The sequence below is a fragment of the Tachysurus vachellii genome, chromosome 20, assembly GCF_030014155.1.
Source record: "Tachysurus vachellii isolate PV-2020 chromosome 20, HZAU_Pvac_v1, whole genome shotgun sequence".
Lineage (NCBI taxonomy): Eukaryota > Metazoa > Chordata > Actinopteri > Siluriformes > Bagridae > Tachysurus > Tachysurus vachellii.
The window spans coordinates 6,272,268-6,291,589 of NC_083479.1; the positions used below are offsets into that span (position 1 = coordinate 6,272,268).

A 19,322-nucleotide genomic window follows, 5' to 3' on the forward strand; every position below is an offset into this window, starting at 1 on the left:
GTGTCTATTGATTTTTCATTCACTCGGTAACCCAAATAAAGGTGTGATGCATTGTTTTGCTTAGCACGTGTCGCTTGCGCTTGTTCGCACGTGCACGCACCCTAAATCGATCTGCTGCATTAAAAATTATTTCATTGGATGTCACTGTTTGTTTATCTGTCAGTGCTTATGGAATAAGATGCCATTCAAGGTTCTTTGCAAAACAATTATTCTCATACTTACACATGCCATAATCAATTTTAGGCTGCTTAAGCATCTGGCAAGATGGCGTAAGACAACAAAAATGATTCTGATTGATTGAGGAATTATATAGTGGAATAATATAGTAATACTGTGATGATGGGAGATAAAGAAAAAGAAAATGTAGTATATATTATAAAGTCAGAGAGGTCTTAAAAGATCAGACCGGAGGATTAGTGCTGGCTACATTATTCGTCATTTGAACTGATATCAAGTCACATACATATTCACTAAAAAAACCCAACTGATATTAAAACAGCCTTGATGGAAAAAAAATATGATTTTTTTTTAAATTTAATACATTAAAACATTGGCGGTTTGTAGTGTTATGGTATGGAGTTGGTTTGGAAAAGTTTGTAGCCTACTCTTAAATATAATTCTACTTCAATATATTTGCAATTAAGCAAATTCTGCGATTTTATTAATGTTATTATAATGATTATTTAATGCTTTCTCAAATATGTAATGGATGAGTATGTCAAAGTTATGGTCCTCAAAGGACTTAAGTTCAGCTCTTTTTGCAATGAGACTGCAAAACTAACATGATGGCCTATCAAAAATATAATCTTTATTTAACATGTGAAATTATTGCAAAAATAGTCTTTAAGCTTAATAAAAGCTTAACAGAACTGAGAGATGAATCCATGTACAAATTTTGGAAAATATTTAAGAGCTCAATAGCCCCTGTGTAGTAAAGGAGTGATCACATGTATTTAAAGAAATGATAAACGTTCTTCATACAGAACACGGGATGAAATGAAGCTTCTTCCAAGAGTAACATCAAGAATGTACAAATGAAAAAAAAAAAAAAATCATACTGCAGATTTAAAAGCTACTGTCTCGAAAATCCTTCTTAATAAAGAACGCAGTGCCTTTCGTTCTGTTTAATCTCATAGAAAATACTATTGAGTTTATGTGTCCATAAAACCTTAACCAACTGCATCCAGTAGAGACTCAGTAAACTCCCTTCTTTAGCTCTATGATATCAATTATAGGCAGTTTCTACAAGTTGCACCCTTTCCATACCTTGTCAGAGTTTACCATGTCTGCTCAGTTATTTGGCTGTTTATCCAGCTTTGCTTTTAATTGGTTTAAAGGAGGGACATCATCCCTGTTAATGGAAGGCTCTGTTTTCGTGTTTCACACTCAATGGGTTTGTGTAATAAAGAAGAACAACTCCATGTCCATGGCTTGGTGTGGGACGCAGGAGCTTCCACCGTGAATAACAGGTATCAGTGCTCCATCCAACTCATTCATATATTTCTGAGGCAGAAGGCTTCCGCCTGACCCGGCCTGATACTCAACCTGGACGGGGGAAAAAAAACCACGGTGCGATAAAATATAAATTAAAACGAATAATCAGGGCTGATTAATAGTTTGTTGGTGGTAATGTTAAACATAGATTGTCAAACTAACGTACAATCTATATCCTAGAAAATCAGTCCACACTACTATAACAATCCGTTGTTGCAGCAACGCTGTATCTGTGTTTGTTTAAGGTAAGTTTACAGTTTACTTAAGGCAACAGTTACCATGTCTGTGTCAGTCGATACTCGAAGTGCAAGATGGTTAATTCCATTTGCGACGAGGACAGAGAGGTGAGGACACAGCGCTGCACAGCTGGCAGTGGCAATCTCTCTCTGGAACTGAGTGCAGGAGGAAAGAACGGCAGAGAGGGTGCAGTCTGGGGTCTTCAGAAGGTAGAAAACCTTGTGGGAATAAGTGGGGAAAAAGAACGGGTTAAAAAAAAAAGGGACAATGAATTTTTTTTTTCCCCTCATATGAGAAAATTCTATGAGAACACACCTCTGTGCACTTTATAGTCCTCCCATCCATCTCAAACTCAGAGTCCTGCTGGATGTGGATACTGGACACCCCCTCTAGAGACTTGCCGTCTATGGGGCTGACCATGCTGAAAATACACCACAAGCACAGGTGAGGGTCAAATTAAGTTGGCAAACCAGTGGCACCTGTTATGGGATGGGGAAACATTCTTCTGGATTCATTTGTACCCATAGATTGGGGTGCCCAATTCCTGATGGCGTGGGTGCAGGTTTACATTCCAACCAAGCAGAAGACAGCTGAGTCTACTGTATGCCAATATCAATGATTAAACAGGAATCAGGTGGGACTCCTGCTTGAATGGAATAAGAATCTGCTCCCACAACGGTCCTTTGTATACAAGACTGGACTCCACTGCCTTAGATTGAAGCATCACTGCTAACCAGGATTATTATTACATTATGATTTCTATACAGGACAGGAGATGTTTTTTTACACTGAGAATTCAGTGGTCACTGAATAATTTATTGAAATGGTTGATGATATGAAGTAAATTATATGCCAAGTTCTTCTGGATCGCAACCCATGAACACCACTGAAGTGGACAACACAACATGTTTTAGATAACACAATATCTATCAGAATATTTACTGTAAGAAAGGTTCTCATCTCTTTTAGTGCCATTTCAGAGATTTGTATAAAGTACAATGAAGTAAAGTAAATTTCTATTTTAAATAAATCTGTGCAAGCAAACATGCTCTTGAAGCTGATATTAAAAGTCATTCAAACACTCAAAGTGTATTTACCACAGCTCTCAATTAGTATTGATCAGCCTGAAATTTAGCAGAGCATTTGCATTACCCTGTATTGACGGGAGCCGTCCAGTCCACCCAGCGAATGTTGACGTTTTCTCTGTCCTCTGGCGCTGTGTCAGTTTTTCCACAGGTGATTCGAAAGTCTGTTTGATCCCGTAGGGCCTGGCGCAGAGCCTCCATTGTCTCCGGGGGGATTTGCACCATTAACCCATCTGAAGGATTTCCAGACAGAGAAACAGCTATTCAATAGCTATACGTGGCTAAAACTCTATATACTAAAGACACTTAAATCAATTCCAGATTAACAATTCAATAAAAAACATTTTAAAATGAATCCTCATAATAAAAGCAACACAAATTCTGTCCATAAGACTAAACAGGACACCATACATTAGCTAAAGTCTGCATTTGTTTAGCTCTTTGTTGTGCACGTGTATTTAAAGCTAGACAAACTTAGTGTCAAGAGGCTTTGACAGTACCTTCTACAATGCTAGATTTGGCAATAAATCCTGAAGAGGCCTTCAGAGCACCATTAAAAACCACAAAGCTTGCACCAGTTACTAAAAAAGAAAGCATTAAATAAAGAAGGTGGAATTACAATAATATGTTAGCTTTGGAAAAGACAAATCGTTAATACAGAGAAGTATTAAAACCATCTAACCTCTTCTGGGTTTTCCCTGAATGCTGTTGGCTTGCGTCTGGTAGCTTCCGTCCTCATTTTGAACACAGATCAAGTGCGAGTCTGCTTCACTACTGAAGCAAGCTCCAACACTTATTACATGCTCGTTGGAAGAATTCACCACTTTCAGCATCTGCAAGTGATACATGGTTTTAACTTGACAATCAACAACCCAGGGATATTTTAGAAGGATGTGAATGTGTAAACGTATTTGGGAAATCACTTCATTAAACTTTGACTTGGGTATGTCAATATAGCTGTTGCCCACTTCCATGTGGATCCTCAGGTTGTCTACTACAGGTACACTGTACTGGTAATTCCTCAGGTCCTGCAATAAAATAAAGAAGCGTTCAATTTCTAGGCGGTGTGCCTACGCCTGACAGTCCGACAAATTTCACTTAATTAGCCTTTCATGTACGATATGCTGTGCATTATTATGTGCACCATTAGGATGGAAGAGATAGATTAGGTCTGAGAAATATGAAGAATGGAGAAAAGCAGGGGCGGTTCTAGACCTTTTTTAGGGTGGCTCCAGCCCCCTGTCTGTGATCTCAGCCACCCTAAAACTATAAATATAATTTTTACTTTCAAAAATAAAAAATAAAAATTACGTTAAAATGCAGGACATGTCGTCGATGGGAAAGAAAATTATTTATCAGTTTGATCCAAGAGAGATTTTTTTACTTTGCTTTTACGCGCGTGAGTTGTAGTCTTTCAAAAGTGCATCATCAGCAGAGCTGGAGGCGTTTATCTATAACGTTAATCGGCGGAAAACCGCAAAGACGCAAACCAAAAGCAGTGAAATTTCACTATTCTTATTACCAGTGTTGATAGCACAAACAAAATAGTAATGCAAACAATCCATTCAATACTAAATAAAAATAACATTTATTGATTTGGTCTTTGTCTTGTGAATATTTTTTTTTTATTAATGACTGCATTCATTGGACACTGTTTGTAGAGAATGCACAAATACATGATCTGATTCAAGACTGGCATCATTACATCATGCATAACATTCTGGTGTCCACTTTTGCCATTTTAAATAATACCATAACTTTTGGCTTACTATGTAGTCATATAATATATAATATAAAACTCTTCTTGTTTTAAATTCTCACTGAGGGCTAAGCCCCCCGAAGATGAAATCCTAGAACCGCCCCTGGAGAAAAGGATCAACAATCTTGAAGGCTTAAATTAGGGCAGAGAGGCAATTTACTGAGTAGCCATTTAATCAGAGAATCACAGCATGTGAGGTCAATAAAAAAAAATAAAGAAATCCATAAGAAGCTATAAATCAGCACTAACCTAATCATGGGGATGAGCTGTCCTGGGCTGAACTTAAGTCTATATTAATACTTATATACTTAATCATAATTACCAGGCACACAAAATTATTATAAAGAGTAGGTATATAGACTAACGTGGCTAAAATCTTTAATGGCTTTATGCTGGAAATGTGAGGCATGTTATATGAAAGGCTGTATTGTATGACTTGTGTCTCAGCAGATGAAAAGGATTTAAGGTAGAATAAAAGTAAAAAGGTGGCACTTACTGCAAGCAGGTTCATGATGGTATGTCCTGTCTCTTTAAATACAGATTCACGGAACCGGACACTAACCAAAGGACAGGGATACACTGGACAAAACAAACAAACAAACAAACAAAATGTGGGGAAGAAGGTAAAAGATAATTGGTTTAATTTTGCTCAGAAAAATGGAGAAACATTGCACTGAATTAAGAAGTAAAGTAATATAATTATCGAGTGATACCCTAATAATAAAAATCATTCTCTTATTGTCTGAAAAGCCACTTGGGTAAACAGGCAGTGTTGGTAAATGCAAAACAATATTCATTCAGCTATAAGCAGTTGTGCCATTTGCTGCCACCAACCACCATCCCAGCACTTCCTGAAGAAGTGCAATGTGTCCAAACATATTGTTCAAAACACACAGAATGATCAGAATGAATGTATATAGCATAATTATAGTGTGCTGCGTTTTTCTGTGTTGTTTGTGATGGGGAATTAGTTAAAGGTCTAAATCCATTTTATTACCCCAAAGAAACCTCAAACACATCCCAGATCGGTTACATTACTTTGAGTAATTTATTTAGACACAGCTCCTAGAATGGGTTCTGCTGTAACTGAAAATACGTAAAAATCGCAATCTGAACTCTGGAGCCTTACACATGAAACTGAAGAAATTGAGAAGTATTTCATATCTATCCAATATTAGAAGAAATCTATTTCTATTTCCCTCTCATAACTACTGTATCTAGTGTTCATGAAGTGACTATTACTGTATATTGTTCATAATAATGTGAACGAAAGCACATTTAATGTTTGAATACTGTATGGAATTTTCATAGCATGGTGACTGTCACTGTACATATTGTTAATAGGAGTGACTGTTATAATGACGTGTGCACTGTATATAGTGTTTAAAGCAAACTGTAGTGTGTGCATAACTTTGCAGAAGTGATCTAAGACGTGGGCTAATTTTAAATGCCAGACTCACCATTACACTCTGCTCCCATACCGAGTACTAAGCGGAGGGGAAACACTTTTGCCCAGGGTACCTCCAATTTATGAATAAGGACCCCAAACAAGAAGGAGCTGTGAGGCAGGTCAAGACCCTCCAGAGGCTGAAAGCTCAGAGAAAAAAAGAGGAAGCCACCGTGTTCCTTACTTCCCAAAAAACTGTCCGCAAATGTCACGTTGCCGAGTTCCTCAATATATTTCCCTGTAGTCAAAAAAGGCCAGCAAAAGGCAAAATTCAGTAAGAGCACAGAACCTGTAGAATCGACATGACCGTGACACATTCTTTATTCTCTTACAAATGGCAATAACATACCTTTCTGTGCATCTTGGAATATGTTTATGTAAAGGCTGAAGACATCTTTAGGCAGACTGTTCTCCTCGGGGAGACGCTCAATAATGAACGCCAGTTCTCTCTGACCGACTCCCTGAAGACCGTTAGAGCTCAAACACCAACACTTCTTCCCACAATCTAAAACACAAGTAAATTAAAAGAACGAGTGTCACAAAACCAATGGTGTGTTCAGAGCTATATTTCATTAATTAATTGATCAAAAGACATACATGTAGTCAGCTTCACATTGACCAAGAGGTTAGCGTTCAGCACAAACGTCAAAGGTTTTGGACCTCCTTCCTCTAAAAGCAGCATAATCTGACAGGCAGCAGGTCGTTCCTCCACTAACAACTCTGCAAAACAGAGCAATGTTACATAATACCATGTAGTGTGTAGTTCTTAGTGTTTACAAAAACCTTTTCTTATCTAATCAGTGTTTGTTCATTTCCACTTTACTTTTTGTAAAACTAAGGCTTATCTTATCTTATGGTTTATTTTGTTATTCGTTCAGATATATAGTATGCTTATAAGACTATTCATCTCTCACAACACATTCCAACACAATGAGGTGTGATTCTAATAGAGATGCATTAATATTATTTTGGAAAATAACTAATATCACTTATTCATAATTAATAAATGTTCTGAGCAAAAGACTTGTGAAAGCAAATGCCTTGTGAAAGTTTGTAACATACGCTTTGTGTACATAATCATGCTTATGAACAAACAGTGTTCATAAGCATGATTTGAGCCACATGGGAGGAAGAAGAAGAGGAAGGACACGGTGTAATCCATATAATACTAACATTTCAATTACAAATGGATTCAAATTGAGCCGCCCTCACCTCCACCATCTTCCTCTCCTGTGGTGATGAGCAGTGGTGGCAGACCATCATCATCATCAGGCAGGAGACTCAGAGCCCGCTGCACACAGCTTCCCAGGCCACAGAGTAACGCATAGTCCCAGGGCCCACTGGGTGCCTTCCTTGGTGCCTCTGAACCAGTCTCAGAGCTGTGTGCTGAACCCTCACTTCCTTCTGGGATTTTGCTAGTAGGCTAAAGATGACACAGGCAGTTCAACTTAACATCTTCCACTCTGCTGCTGGCGTGACCAGAAAAGTGTTTGTGATTTAATAGTCTCTATTTATAAAGCTTTCTAAACCAATGTTACTTAGAATCTGAAAAACTGCACAGAATAAACTAGTGTTTCTTCCAGTAATACGCATCAGCGAGAGTACAAAACTATGACAACTTTTATAATTAGCTTGCTTTACCCATACTGTTGGAGGGTCTGGTGTAACCGGACTGGAGTCCTGAGAGGATCTCCGTGGCTTTACAGAAAGCCTAGTGGTATCAGCAACCTCGCCATTCGGGAGTATTCCATCGGCGAACCAGACATGCTTCTGTTCTTTTGGAAATCCTAGCAAATAAATGACAATGTACAAAGACATTTAGCCAACCACGTATTGCCAAAAGTGAATGCTTCGACCTGATCGTAGCCACAATTTTAACGAAATGTTTCTCCTCGTACTGAGATGGTGAGCGTCAGATGAGGTCGTGTGCTTACCATCATTGCCAGGATGTTTGAGAACAGAAACTGGCACCATGACAGTAGGGGGCGGGGAGTTGAGGGTGCCTGCTGCTCGAGCCTGCTGCATGGGAGGAATCGTGGAGCAGTACTCGGATGGGATGTTAGGATTTGGACTAGGCCCGGTAGGGCTCATCATTCTCTCAAGGGCCTGAGCTACAAAAACAACAATCAAATCATCAAACAAAAGCACACTCTGGAGATGCACAATCCCACCTGTCTTTATATATGTTTATTTATTTATATGACATACTAATACCAGTTGCTTATGCTAAACATTACACGAGTGACAGCAGGATGCTTTAAGATAATCTTTGTGATCACGGTTGTGTGCACGTTCATGTCCTCACATTTACGTGCATGACGTGTTATATCAGTATAGATTCATGGCACAAACATTAACAATGAACAGAATCAGAAAGGGGAATCAAATCATTTATGTTTACAACCCAAGGACTTTCATTATCTTAAATAACATTCATTTTAAATAAAAAAAATATCTGTGCAGAAGAATAATGTTTGATGTTTGGCTAAAAAAAGAGAACTGACATTGATATACATATATTGACAGAATTCTACAAACAGGGCGATAAACAGAGTTAAACATGGTTTAATGAAGATCTTTTACTTGGACATGAATATTTTAAACAAAGGAATTAATTTAAACACAGTAAAAGACATTATGTTCAACTGGAAAACCACAGCAGACCACGAGAGTTGATTATGCATTAAGGTAAGTAAAAGTTACTTCTGAGATCTAGTGCCAGATGTGGCATTCATATCTGCTGAGTCCAACCAAAGTGCTGAGTAAGCCTCGCCTTGCGGTATATTGATTAAGCATCATAGAACCTCATCGACTCGATTACGCTGGCACTGGTTCTGATGAGAACGGACATGTAAACAGGCAGTATAAACAGAAAACACAGCACAACAAAGGCACTCGAATGACTCAGGATGATGATGGCAACCTATGTCAGACACACTGTGTGTCCTTCAACCACGCTGTAAATCTAATTGTCCTGAGCACAAGCAGTGCCGAAAAGACGCTTTGCTAGTGTCAAGGAGACTTCAAGGAACTTGTGTAATAAAGCCTAGTCAGTATTTAACAATCTGCTTGCATTGTATTTGGAGTAGCAAATTATCTTACCTTAACTATGAACCTGAATTTCCTTCCATCTTAGTCATGGTGCGTGTGTTCAGTTCAATCTCCCTGGAGCATTTCAGCCTGAACCCAGCAAGGGTTGAGAACGAGAGAGAGAGGGCAGACATCCTTTCGCCTTACAGCCTCTTTCCAGACAGTGAGCGGCCCACTTTCACGCGATCATGCCGTGCTCCTATCTGTCCTGGGTCTAACCTCCACAATAACAATCACAGTCCCACCTTCCTCTCTCCATCAAATGCCTGCTAAGATGGACGAGTCTGTATTAAATGGCTGTCCTGGACTGAGAAACGACCGAAAGGAACAGAGGGAGGTGACGTATGCTTTCCTGTCCTGACGCTGAAGAGGAGGGTGTGTGTATGTGTGTGTCTGAATCTCTGCCCAAAGCTGAAGCAGAGAGTCTGAGAGCATTGAGCGTCCCAGGTGGATCTATGCCACACACATTCAAGGACAACCAGTGCCCAGAGGCACGAACCAGCAAATAAGTCTCACTGCTTTTTTGTTTTGCTCTCCCTCATGTGCCGACACTGATGATTAATGTTCTTTTTAATGTGCAAATGGACCTGCGCCAATAGACACCTTTTTTCCACCAGAGCTCATCAAAAACAAAAACAGTCTTATTCACAATTACATCTTCACTCTACACAATAAAAGCTGGCAAAAAAAGAAGGATATGTGGATATGGATGGATCGAATCTGTCACTTAGCAAAAAAGCCAACTAACAAATTAGCACCGGCTAAGACAGCATATGCTTTCTTAATGCTTCTTGTATGTAAATTAATGACTCATTCTAGTTGTTACATATCTCACTAAAATAGGGCTTGGAAATCCATGCTGCATTATAGGATCATTCTGCTATCTTTGTAGGTTCTTGTTTACACACACACACGCGCGCGCACACGCACGCGCATGCACACACACGCACGCACCCGCACAGACGCATACACACACAAACTGTTTGAGCCAGAATTGCTGGTGTGGATCTATACAAAGCAGAGTAATGATCTAGATATGATATCTCCTCTTACATTTCCAAACACTTTATTTCATACACCTGTTGTGTATATTAAATGTCTAATCTTTTTCCCAATTTCAAAATTTCAAGTCCATGTGTGGGATGAATTAGTACAAAGACCTGCAGATCTAAAAGTAGTCCATTCCTGTTAACTAATGTACGGAGCTAACAGCTACTGTGACCTCATTTCTTAATGTGGCCCTAATGTACGACTGACATTAAAAATAAACAAATAAACAAACAAATAAATGAATATAGTATATATGTATATTTAAGCATTAAATTAACAAATATACGATCAGAAGAGTGTAGGATTGTGTGTCGTTAACCTTTTGCTGCTAGTAAAACAGTGAAATATTAAGATCAATTGATGGCTCATGAATGACAGTAACAGTTTATAAGACCAAACACATTGTGATTTTGGGTTACACACTGTGAAATCTGTATTTGGGGTGTAGTTTTTACAACTTTGCACTATTAGGCATTCCCATAAAACAAACAAACAAAAAAAAACACTGGAAGGTGTATGGAATATTGTTCTCCTGCTGTTACTGATACGTTAATTCTCTTGTTTTTAGGTTATATATCATATTTATGTCATAATTAGGATTAGGATACAAGCTCTGTGAAGTGTTAAGTATCATGTATCAACAGTAGATGGTGCAAGTGCACCAAAAGAACGAAAGAACTAAAAGCAGAAATGCAACTCTCGCTCTCAGGGAAACATAAGATTTGTTGTCATCTTTCTGACTTTTGTTTTGCTTTAAAGTCTAATGTCTGTCGGTTAACAGAAATATACGTCTACACAGTAATCTGAGGTGCTGAAGCAAATAAACAACAACATTAGAATATGATATACATTAGATATAATGGAATATCTAGGAGAAGAAGGTTATACTAAGGATATACAAGTTTTTTTTTTTTTGTTTGTTTTTTTAAACTTCCACAAAAAACATCAGTCAGGAAAACACCAAATGGTTTATGAAGAAATATAATAACTATCATACACTTTAGTTCAGATTCATTTTATAACATGTGGTCACGGATATTTAGCTCAAATGTTTTTAAAATATCTTCACACAAGACTCTTAAATGACCGTATACTTACGAAGCATTTCACACCAGTAGGAGGAAATGAGAACCCGGAGGAAATCACAGACAATAACCCATGCTTAAGATCAATCTCAGGGACCTGCTGTGGTTTCTTTTGTGGCCTTTATCAACTAAAAGTCAGACTTTACGCCAAGCATTACTCCTAATATGCAGATGATTCATGGAGGAAACTTCTGAGTACAGTAGTGTGCAATATAGGATTTACCCACAGTGTTAGAGAACATGGCTGCAAATGAATTCCCTTCCTTTTTGTCATCAAGGCCGTTCAAATCCCTGCTTGTTTCACTGCTGTACTACAGATTCAGCAATTAGACACACATTTGTACTGTATGCACCCAGTTCTCTGCATTTAATCTACACTTGTTTCCACAGAACAAAGATTTGATCTAACAACATTTGTTAATTTTTACTTGCTAAAAACAAGCCAAAATAAAACACAATATTCATGCCATATTTGTTCAGTGTAAGCTAGTCATATAAACTGTACTGTATTTCAGCTTGCAGTCACACTTCTGCCTTCGTCTTTTAACATGTCTTGAAAGTTCTAAGTACCACTGAGCACATCTCTGTGTTAACAAATGCATGTTCAAAATCATCGGGGATATGTGTGTAATGTGTCCTTTTTGTAATCACAGCGTTTGCTGCCCACATTGATGCAAATACATTGTGCCAAAAAAACACGAAGTGTTCGTGCAAGTTGGAATATTTACATTTTTACTTTAATATCCCTATTTAATATCCATAATTTAGCATTTGGCTGTTTTCTAGTATTTGTCCTGCAGATTCATTGTAGCCCTGCACAAAATTAAGCGTATTCTGACTCTAGTACAAATAATAATAAATAATATTACATTAAGAACTTTAGGTTTACTTAAGAACACTACTGAGTAGTGAACAGCCTCAGAGGTCAGTGTGAAAATCACTTGTGCTTCAAAGACACTTTATATTACATTTAAAAGTGACACCAATATGCCCCACAGCTACAAAATGACCCTGACCACAAACCTCATTCTAACCTAATCATCCTTTTGTCTTACAGACTATTAATTCACTCCAGAAAAGGATTTACATGCGATCTCTTACCCCCAGAGCTTGAAAGCTGTTACACAAATCTTCATTACATCAATCTTCAACTGTAAAGATCACGTCTGTTTTCATTGATTTTGTGTAAAAGTGGGAATGATAAATGGATGGATTGAGTAGGACCTTGAGAGTAGACCAGTACTAACCAGCAGCAACCCAAAGATTTCCCACTTACTCCATATACAGCTTCAAACAACCTAATCGGGCAATTAAAGAGAAACCACTTTGCTATCGGTCTCAAACCTTTACAACAGCAGATCGAGTTGCATCTCACCAGATCTCACCAATTTACATGGTCACTTTCATAAGCTCTTTCACTTCACCATGGTTTTGCAGCTGTGTGCCAAATGTTGTACAGCATTCAATGTGAATGGTGATGGCAAGGAAAAAAAACCACTTACCTCTTTGTATAGTTTCATAACAGACCACACAAACTCTGGCCTCTTTCTCCATGTATTTCAGTTTGCATTTACGGTTGCAGCAATTGGCACAATATACCTACAACCAGACATATCAGTCAGAAAAAGCTTAAAACAGTGGAAATAAATTGTTTCAGGTATTATGAACAACTGTAAATTGTCTAGAAAAGTGTCATAAATAATACCTACTGAGTCATCAAATCTACTGTCAAATAAGAGAGAAAAACAACATACATTTAGAAGACACTAGAACAGCTTTAATGCGCCTTGATATCAATACTAGTGCCTAACTTCAGTGAGCTGTGGATGTTAGTCCTGTCTCATCAACAATCATCAATCCCATTAGGACAGAAAGGTTTCCTTCCTTCCTTACCCTCAACACACCTGGCCTTTGTCATTCATTAAGGGCTTAACATGTAGGTGATCGGTCGAATCAGATGTGTTACAGAATGGAAAAACTTTTAGACTTGTCGAGAACAGGATAAAGGCTGACTCAGCTGATCATATCAATTTTTCCTCACCTCCGTAGAGGTCTGTTTTATCTCCCTATACAGTGCATGGACGTCTTACTGACAGTCAGGATAAGGATGTGTTGCTGATCAGGTCCTAAACTGAAATTCTCAGTCACATGAAGAGACCTGTTTTTCTTTACACACATAATTGCACTAATGAGTATGCATCACTGTCACTTTTGGCCAGCCCAGTACGGCTTTAAGGGTAATTACCTTTCCTATTAAAACGCTGTGTCCAAATAAAGAAAACCATTTAGTCACTTGCCATCATGACCCAAAACTGAGGTCAACTGGGCCTGCTTAGGATTTACACACGTCACAAAGTGAAGGTATGTAGTAACTGCTTAATTACTTGAGGCAGAAGTAACGTCTGGAGGTCCTACTTATTTGTTTCTACACTGTTATTCAGGTTTTCCATTAACTTGTCACTTGGGTGCATTTACAGCACAGTACAGCACATTATGGCAACATATCTGAAGAGGAATATGCACCACCTGCTTGTGTCTGTGCTTTAAACAAGGGTGTCAAATGCATTTTAATTACACTTATCCCAATGTCAAGTGGGTCAACTGGGATTATATGTTAAATTTTCAGCTTGCTACTGAAGAAATCCATCTCATTAGCACATTTTGTCAATAGATGAGTTTAGTGCACTGAAGCGCTTGTGACTTTTGTGTCCCAAATGAGGTCCTATACACTTACATTATGCATTATGTACTTTACTGTTTAGTGTATGGATTTTTAGAAAGATCTCAAATCCAACGTATTTTACTAACCAGAAGTATAAGCCTTTTTGTAATTAATGGCATCTGATGTTAAACGCACATATTGTGATGGCACTAGCTTTAGCAGAATGTGGCGTATGGAATATATTTTTTTATTGTGGAAATAAATCACAACACTGGCTGAAAGAAATTTGTAAGATGTTTTGTAAGACGCTTGTCCTTGGCCATCTTGAAAATAGTTTCTCACCCAGTGTCAGTGCCTTGTCGCTCTGCCCCTACTATGTAAGCAAAGATGGGCGTTTAGTGCACGAGTGTCCAAATCCTAGTTTTTTCGAGTGAATAAGTGCATCATCCGGGTTCTTGAAGTGCACTTGTTCTTGCTGGAACGTTCAGTGTGAACACACTGAACTCACTGTACTCACACTGTTTATACTACAAAATGACTTGGAACAATGGTATTTGGGACACATCTTGAGTTTATTGCTCTATTTTGGCCCTTGGTGGAATATCACAGACAAGCTATCATAATACAACCCACAATGTCCAGTTAAGGCTACAACAAAATGAAAGCTAAGAATATGACTTACTTTGCCACAGGCTCTGCAGTGATGTCTCCTCTTGGTAAAGGTGAACCTTTGCCCACATTTCATGCAATTAGGCGCCTCTGAATCAGGGACCCAGGGTGGCTGCCTCCAGCCGAGGCCTCTATCTTCTGTTCCTGACTGATCGACTGCTTCTCCTGAAACCTCTCCTGGGTAAGGAGGTGGCTCTGAAAGTTCTTCATGACCATATATGTGATCATTGCTGTCACTATGACTGGTAGCTTCAAAGTTACCAACGCTGTGATTGGAAGCCTGACTCACAATGGGAGATGCAGGGGAGATATTCTCCTCCTCAGAAGTTGAAACATTCTCCTCGGATTGACCATTTTGTCCGTCTTGTGGTAGAAATGGTCTTATGTTTTGGCTGGATAGCTGCTTTGGTCGGGCTCCACCATAACATGGAGACTGGTTTGCACTGCAGACCGACCGAATCGCAGTGGAACTCAGCGTGTCGTCCGTATTATTATCCGTTTGTGTGGTGTCTGGTTTCAAGGGACTACTTTCCTGAGATGAGGAAGAAACATTGGAACCTTCACTCTCGTCTAAAAAGCGAAGAGATCGGTCACTTTCAGGTGAGGCGAATGAATCAACTGGGCAGCTTCGTAACTCTCCCTCTAAATCCCCGTTAAATTCTGAAAAGCCTTCATCCACAAATTTCTCGGCTGATACGTCAGAGTTGTTTCTCTGTGCCTCACCCATCAGGTATGCATCTAGTTCTTCATCGGTTACCATCATATTTTGCTCACTTTCAGGAAGGAAATCACCGGTAAAATCAAATTCTATCGGGTAATTGGGGCTCTGTGCATTGCTGGGAGCTTGGCTACTCTCAGGCAAATCTCCAGCAATGAGATTCTCTGAAAAAGGTAAGTTGCATTCAAACGTTCTGTTATATAGAGAGGATGGAAGTGTTGACGCTTCTGGGTTTGACATTATTTGGACCAGTTCAGGATCATCCTCAGGTGAGGAATCTGGCTGGCTAATACATAGGGAGGTCTCAACTTCGGCAAATGTAACAATTACGTTTCCGGTCTCTTCACTGACCGGACTCTCTTTAGATTCAGAAGGAGGGATTTCTGTGCTGTCTTTGGCTTCACTCACCATAGTCTCCTGGATTGAAGAGGCCACAAGAGATCCACACATGGATACAGCCATGGGGAGGCAGTATAGAGAAGACTCCCTTTCACTGGTGGGAATGGCTGTGGTAATTTCATGGTCCCTGTCACCACTGTCCACAGAGTGTTCATCATCTGGTACTTTAGGCAGACTTGTACTGAAATCAGCAGTTGCTGTAGTGTTCTCCTCTGTTACACTTGAAGATATCAGGTTATTGGGAGTTACTTCAGATTCTAAAGTGCACTGGGAGTTGTTTTGGAGTTCAGATGAATTTGACACCTCTGGACAGCTACTTTGAGGCAACTGAACCTTATTATTATCCAAAGGCTCTAAGCTGTTTGAATATTTCTGCAGTTCAGCTGTCCTCTCCACAGCCATGGGTAATATAACATCCAGCAAACTAAAACAGTTTGAGGGACCATCAAAATGGCCACCAGTGTCCAGTCCTTGTAAATCGTCATGGCTGGGCTTTACATTCTCTGGATATATAACAGCTGGACTATCAAAATCTACCAGTAGCTCCTCCTCAAGCTGTTTCTCAGCAACCTCTAGCTCTTTGAAAGCATCATGACTGTTTGTGCATGGGAGACTGGCCGATCCTGTATCATTAACAAGGTCACATACAGGTTTCAAAGATCTATCTGGACAAGGAGGAGTCAAGCTTTTGGAAGTTCTACTGACAACAGAGGATATGAGGTCAACACCAGTCAACACCCTCCCTTTTGTATCTAGATCTCTTTGGTCAGGGGCATTAATAGGTGCAGTTGGACCATAATGCAAGGAATTAACATCAGGGACAGTTTGTGATACTGTGGATGGCTCAGATATAAAGCATTGGGAGTAGAGGTTTGGGTTCTGGCATGCAAAATTTGTGAAAGTCGTAGACGTGTTCTCAGCCTCCTCTGGAATGAAAAGAAAAATGTAGTTTATTATATGAATTGATATGCAATCATACAACCATGTGATACATTAATAAGATACATTCATAAGATCCAATGGTTTACGATCGCATCTATTGTGCTGTGGTAAAAAGTGCTAGTTCTTGTGGTAAAAGTGTGATTTTTACAGAGGATTTGGGTCTCTTGAAAGAAAGTTAGGATGAAGTGCATCACAGACCATGTTAAGCTTTGATGCATTTACAGCAGTGATGCTCAGTCTCTTCCATACTCTAAAACTCTGCTCTGAGTAGGAAGGATTCACATCCCTTACATTACACCTACAGTATTACATATTTAAAATAAACTCCTAATCATAGACTTTTGAAAACAAGTATATGGCAACTTTGACACATACTTCAAGTACACAACCAGTCTAGTCAGGGCAAGATATGCTTGAGCTCAAATAAGTCTGCATTAAGAATTACATTTTAAGCAAAATAAACGACAGAATTGCAAATCACTCTGCTAAAGACCAGTTCCTAAACTGATTTTGATGTGGCTGCATGGTGTTTATTTCTCTCTTGGCATTCTTTTATAAGTGCAGCTTCTTTTTGAGAAAGATCAGCTGGTTTCGATAGTTCCTCTTCTGAGAGTGACTGCTCACTAACCCGCCTGCAATTTTTCTGGCTTTTGTCACATTTTCATGGAAATTTCTCTTGCTGATTAAAACATCCTCTAATGTTTGCTGCTTAAGTAAAGCATTTTCTTGATTGACCAGTGTGGACTTGTCAAATCAAATGTTTTCTTTTTAGATCTTTTTAAAAGTGATTTATTAAAACTCACCACAGATCTTTAGCAGATTTGTGCCAAGATGTGTTGTGTAACATCATTACACATCACATCCCCCTTTTTTTTTTTTTTTTAAATCTTCAGCGTTTGCTTTTTCTGCAATTTCTCTGCTGGATTTCTAATCAATATAACGTTGATTGTTGCTAGAAAATGCGTGAACCCACTTCCAATTCAGATCAGCATATAACCATTAATACTAAAGCAATTTTATTGCTGCAAGTCTGTAGTAACAACATTTTTTAGCGAGTCTCGGAACTAGTCTTCCAAATCAGTTATTTTGCTGCTTAAAGGAAACATTCTGCAGGGAAATAGTTTACGTATAAAATTCACCAGTGTATATACAGTACACATAATACGACTAACTGAATTCGTTCCATGTTTGCATAAAGTTAAACTTTTCTTATCGTTGTCACATAGCTGGACACACCCACATCTTGTCACCAACATTCAATGTCGCTCATGTCATGTCACAGAAATCCATTAACTATTGATCGCCTGTGTTGCTTCTCCCAGGAATAACAAAAAAATATATTTGTGTGTCTTTTTTTCCATTTCAATAGCTATTATAAAAATAGGGCTACTATAAAATGAACCGAAAGTACAACTGATCCTTGAATAAAAACAAATAGGGAACAAAAGCAGTAAGATATCTCCAAGCTTCTCCACTTCAGATGAGGCTACAGTATAAAGCGTAAACACACAGCATGAACACTCTAACCTGTGTTTGATTCAAAGTCATCCAGGAGTTTGTCCAAGTCACATACAGCAGCTTTGAAGTAATTGTCCATCCTAGAGAAGGAATATGCTTTGTTTAGCCCTGTGGAAACAATTAAAAAAAGTCCATTTAGAGATGGGCCTATATTCAAATTCACTGTCCAGAACATTATCCATACCATTTAGTAAGTATAATCCCGGATAATCAGTTAGACAAAGCTGACTGTTAGAAGTCATCAGTTTTGAACAGTTGAAGAAAAAAAAAATTCACTGAAAACATCAACTGTTTATTTGTCATTGGGGGAAAACTGGACTATAAACCGACGTGAATAACAAGCTTATACACAGATGAATAAGATCTTAACCCGTCTCTTTTCGCTAATAACAGAAGTTACACATTAACATCGATGTTTAACATTATGACCGTTTCTGAATCATCACCTAGCAGCAACATTTAACTAGCGAGTTGGTTGTTTTGCTACTATCTGTGTACTCAATAAACAGCATAGAATAGGCTGTGTTTATAAAACTTATAACCTAAACATTTTACAATCTTGTTATCTAAAACATGGAATGTCAGCTAACCAGCTAAAGAGCTTATGCATAGTTACTCGAAGCTTTTGAAAGCTCGCTAGCTACTCAGTCCGTTTACGCGTTAGCTGGCTAGCTATCCATTTACTGACACAAACAAATCCCAATAACATGACTAGTCACGTCTCTGTTTCGGAGACTTAGCTACCGTAAAATGCTTCATAGTCCCAATCCTCGTCTTTCGGGGAGTAACTCTGTTTTGTCCTACAAGGGATTCAGTATTGAGACCAAGCAACCTATTAATAATTCCACATAAATTCCACAGTGAGACCATTTCCACCGCCGGTGTATGGAGCAGGAAAAACTCTCTTAAAGGCACAGTGCACCTTTTTCACTGAGCCTCAGCAGATTCATCTGTTTATACATTGGATTTTATTTTATTTCTCTAAATGATTACAAACGTACTGTTTACGTGCTGTCTCTTTCTGGCTGTCTGATTTTTCTGTCCTTTACCTGTTTTCATTACCATCCAACCAAGTTGGGAGACACCAGGGTACCAACCCATGTCTATGTGTGTGTGTGTGTGTGTGTGTGTGTGTGTGTGTGTGTCTCTCTCTCTCTCTCTCTCTCT

At 38.8% G+C, this 19,322-nt stretch overlaps 1 protein-coding gene across 1 annotated transcript; it reads right to left on the bottom strand.

The window, feature by feature from the left end:
• Positions 1 to 145: 145 nt before the first annotated feature.
• Positions 146 to 19,047, bottom strand: zfyve16 (zinc finger, FYVE domain containing 16). Its single transcript, XM_060895420.1, has 18 exons — positions 18,900 to 19,047; positions 18,165 to 18,263; positions 14,592 to 16,621; positions 12,750 to 12,846; positions 7,957 to 8,133; positions 7,664 to 7,809; positions 7,235 to 7,445; positions 6,620 to 6,742; positions 6,372 to 6,527; positions 6,036 to 6,260; positions 5,072 to 5,154; positions 3,740 to 3,844; positions 3,499 to 3,649; positions 3,317 to 3,397; positions 2,884 to 3,049; positions 2,047 to 2,152; positions 1,773 to 1,949; positions 146 to 1,545 (listed from the first exon to the last, which is right to left on the bottom strand). The coding sequence occupies exons 2-18, from the start codon at positions 18,232 to 18,234 to the stop codon at positions 1,387 to 1,389; spliced, it is 4,263 nt and encodes a 1,420-aa protein (XP_060751403.1). The 5' UTR covers positions 18,235 to 18,263; positions 18,900 to 19,047; the 3' UTR covers positions 146 to 1,386.
• Between the last annotated feature and the right edge of the window lie 275 nt (positions 19,048 to 19,322).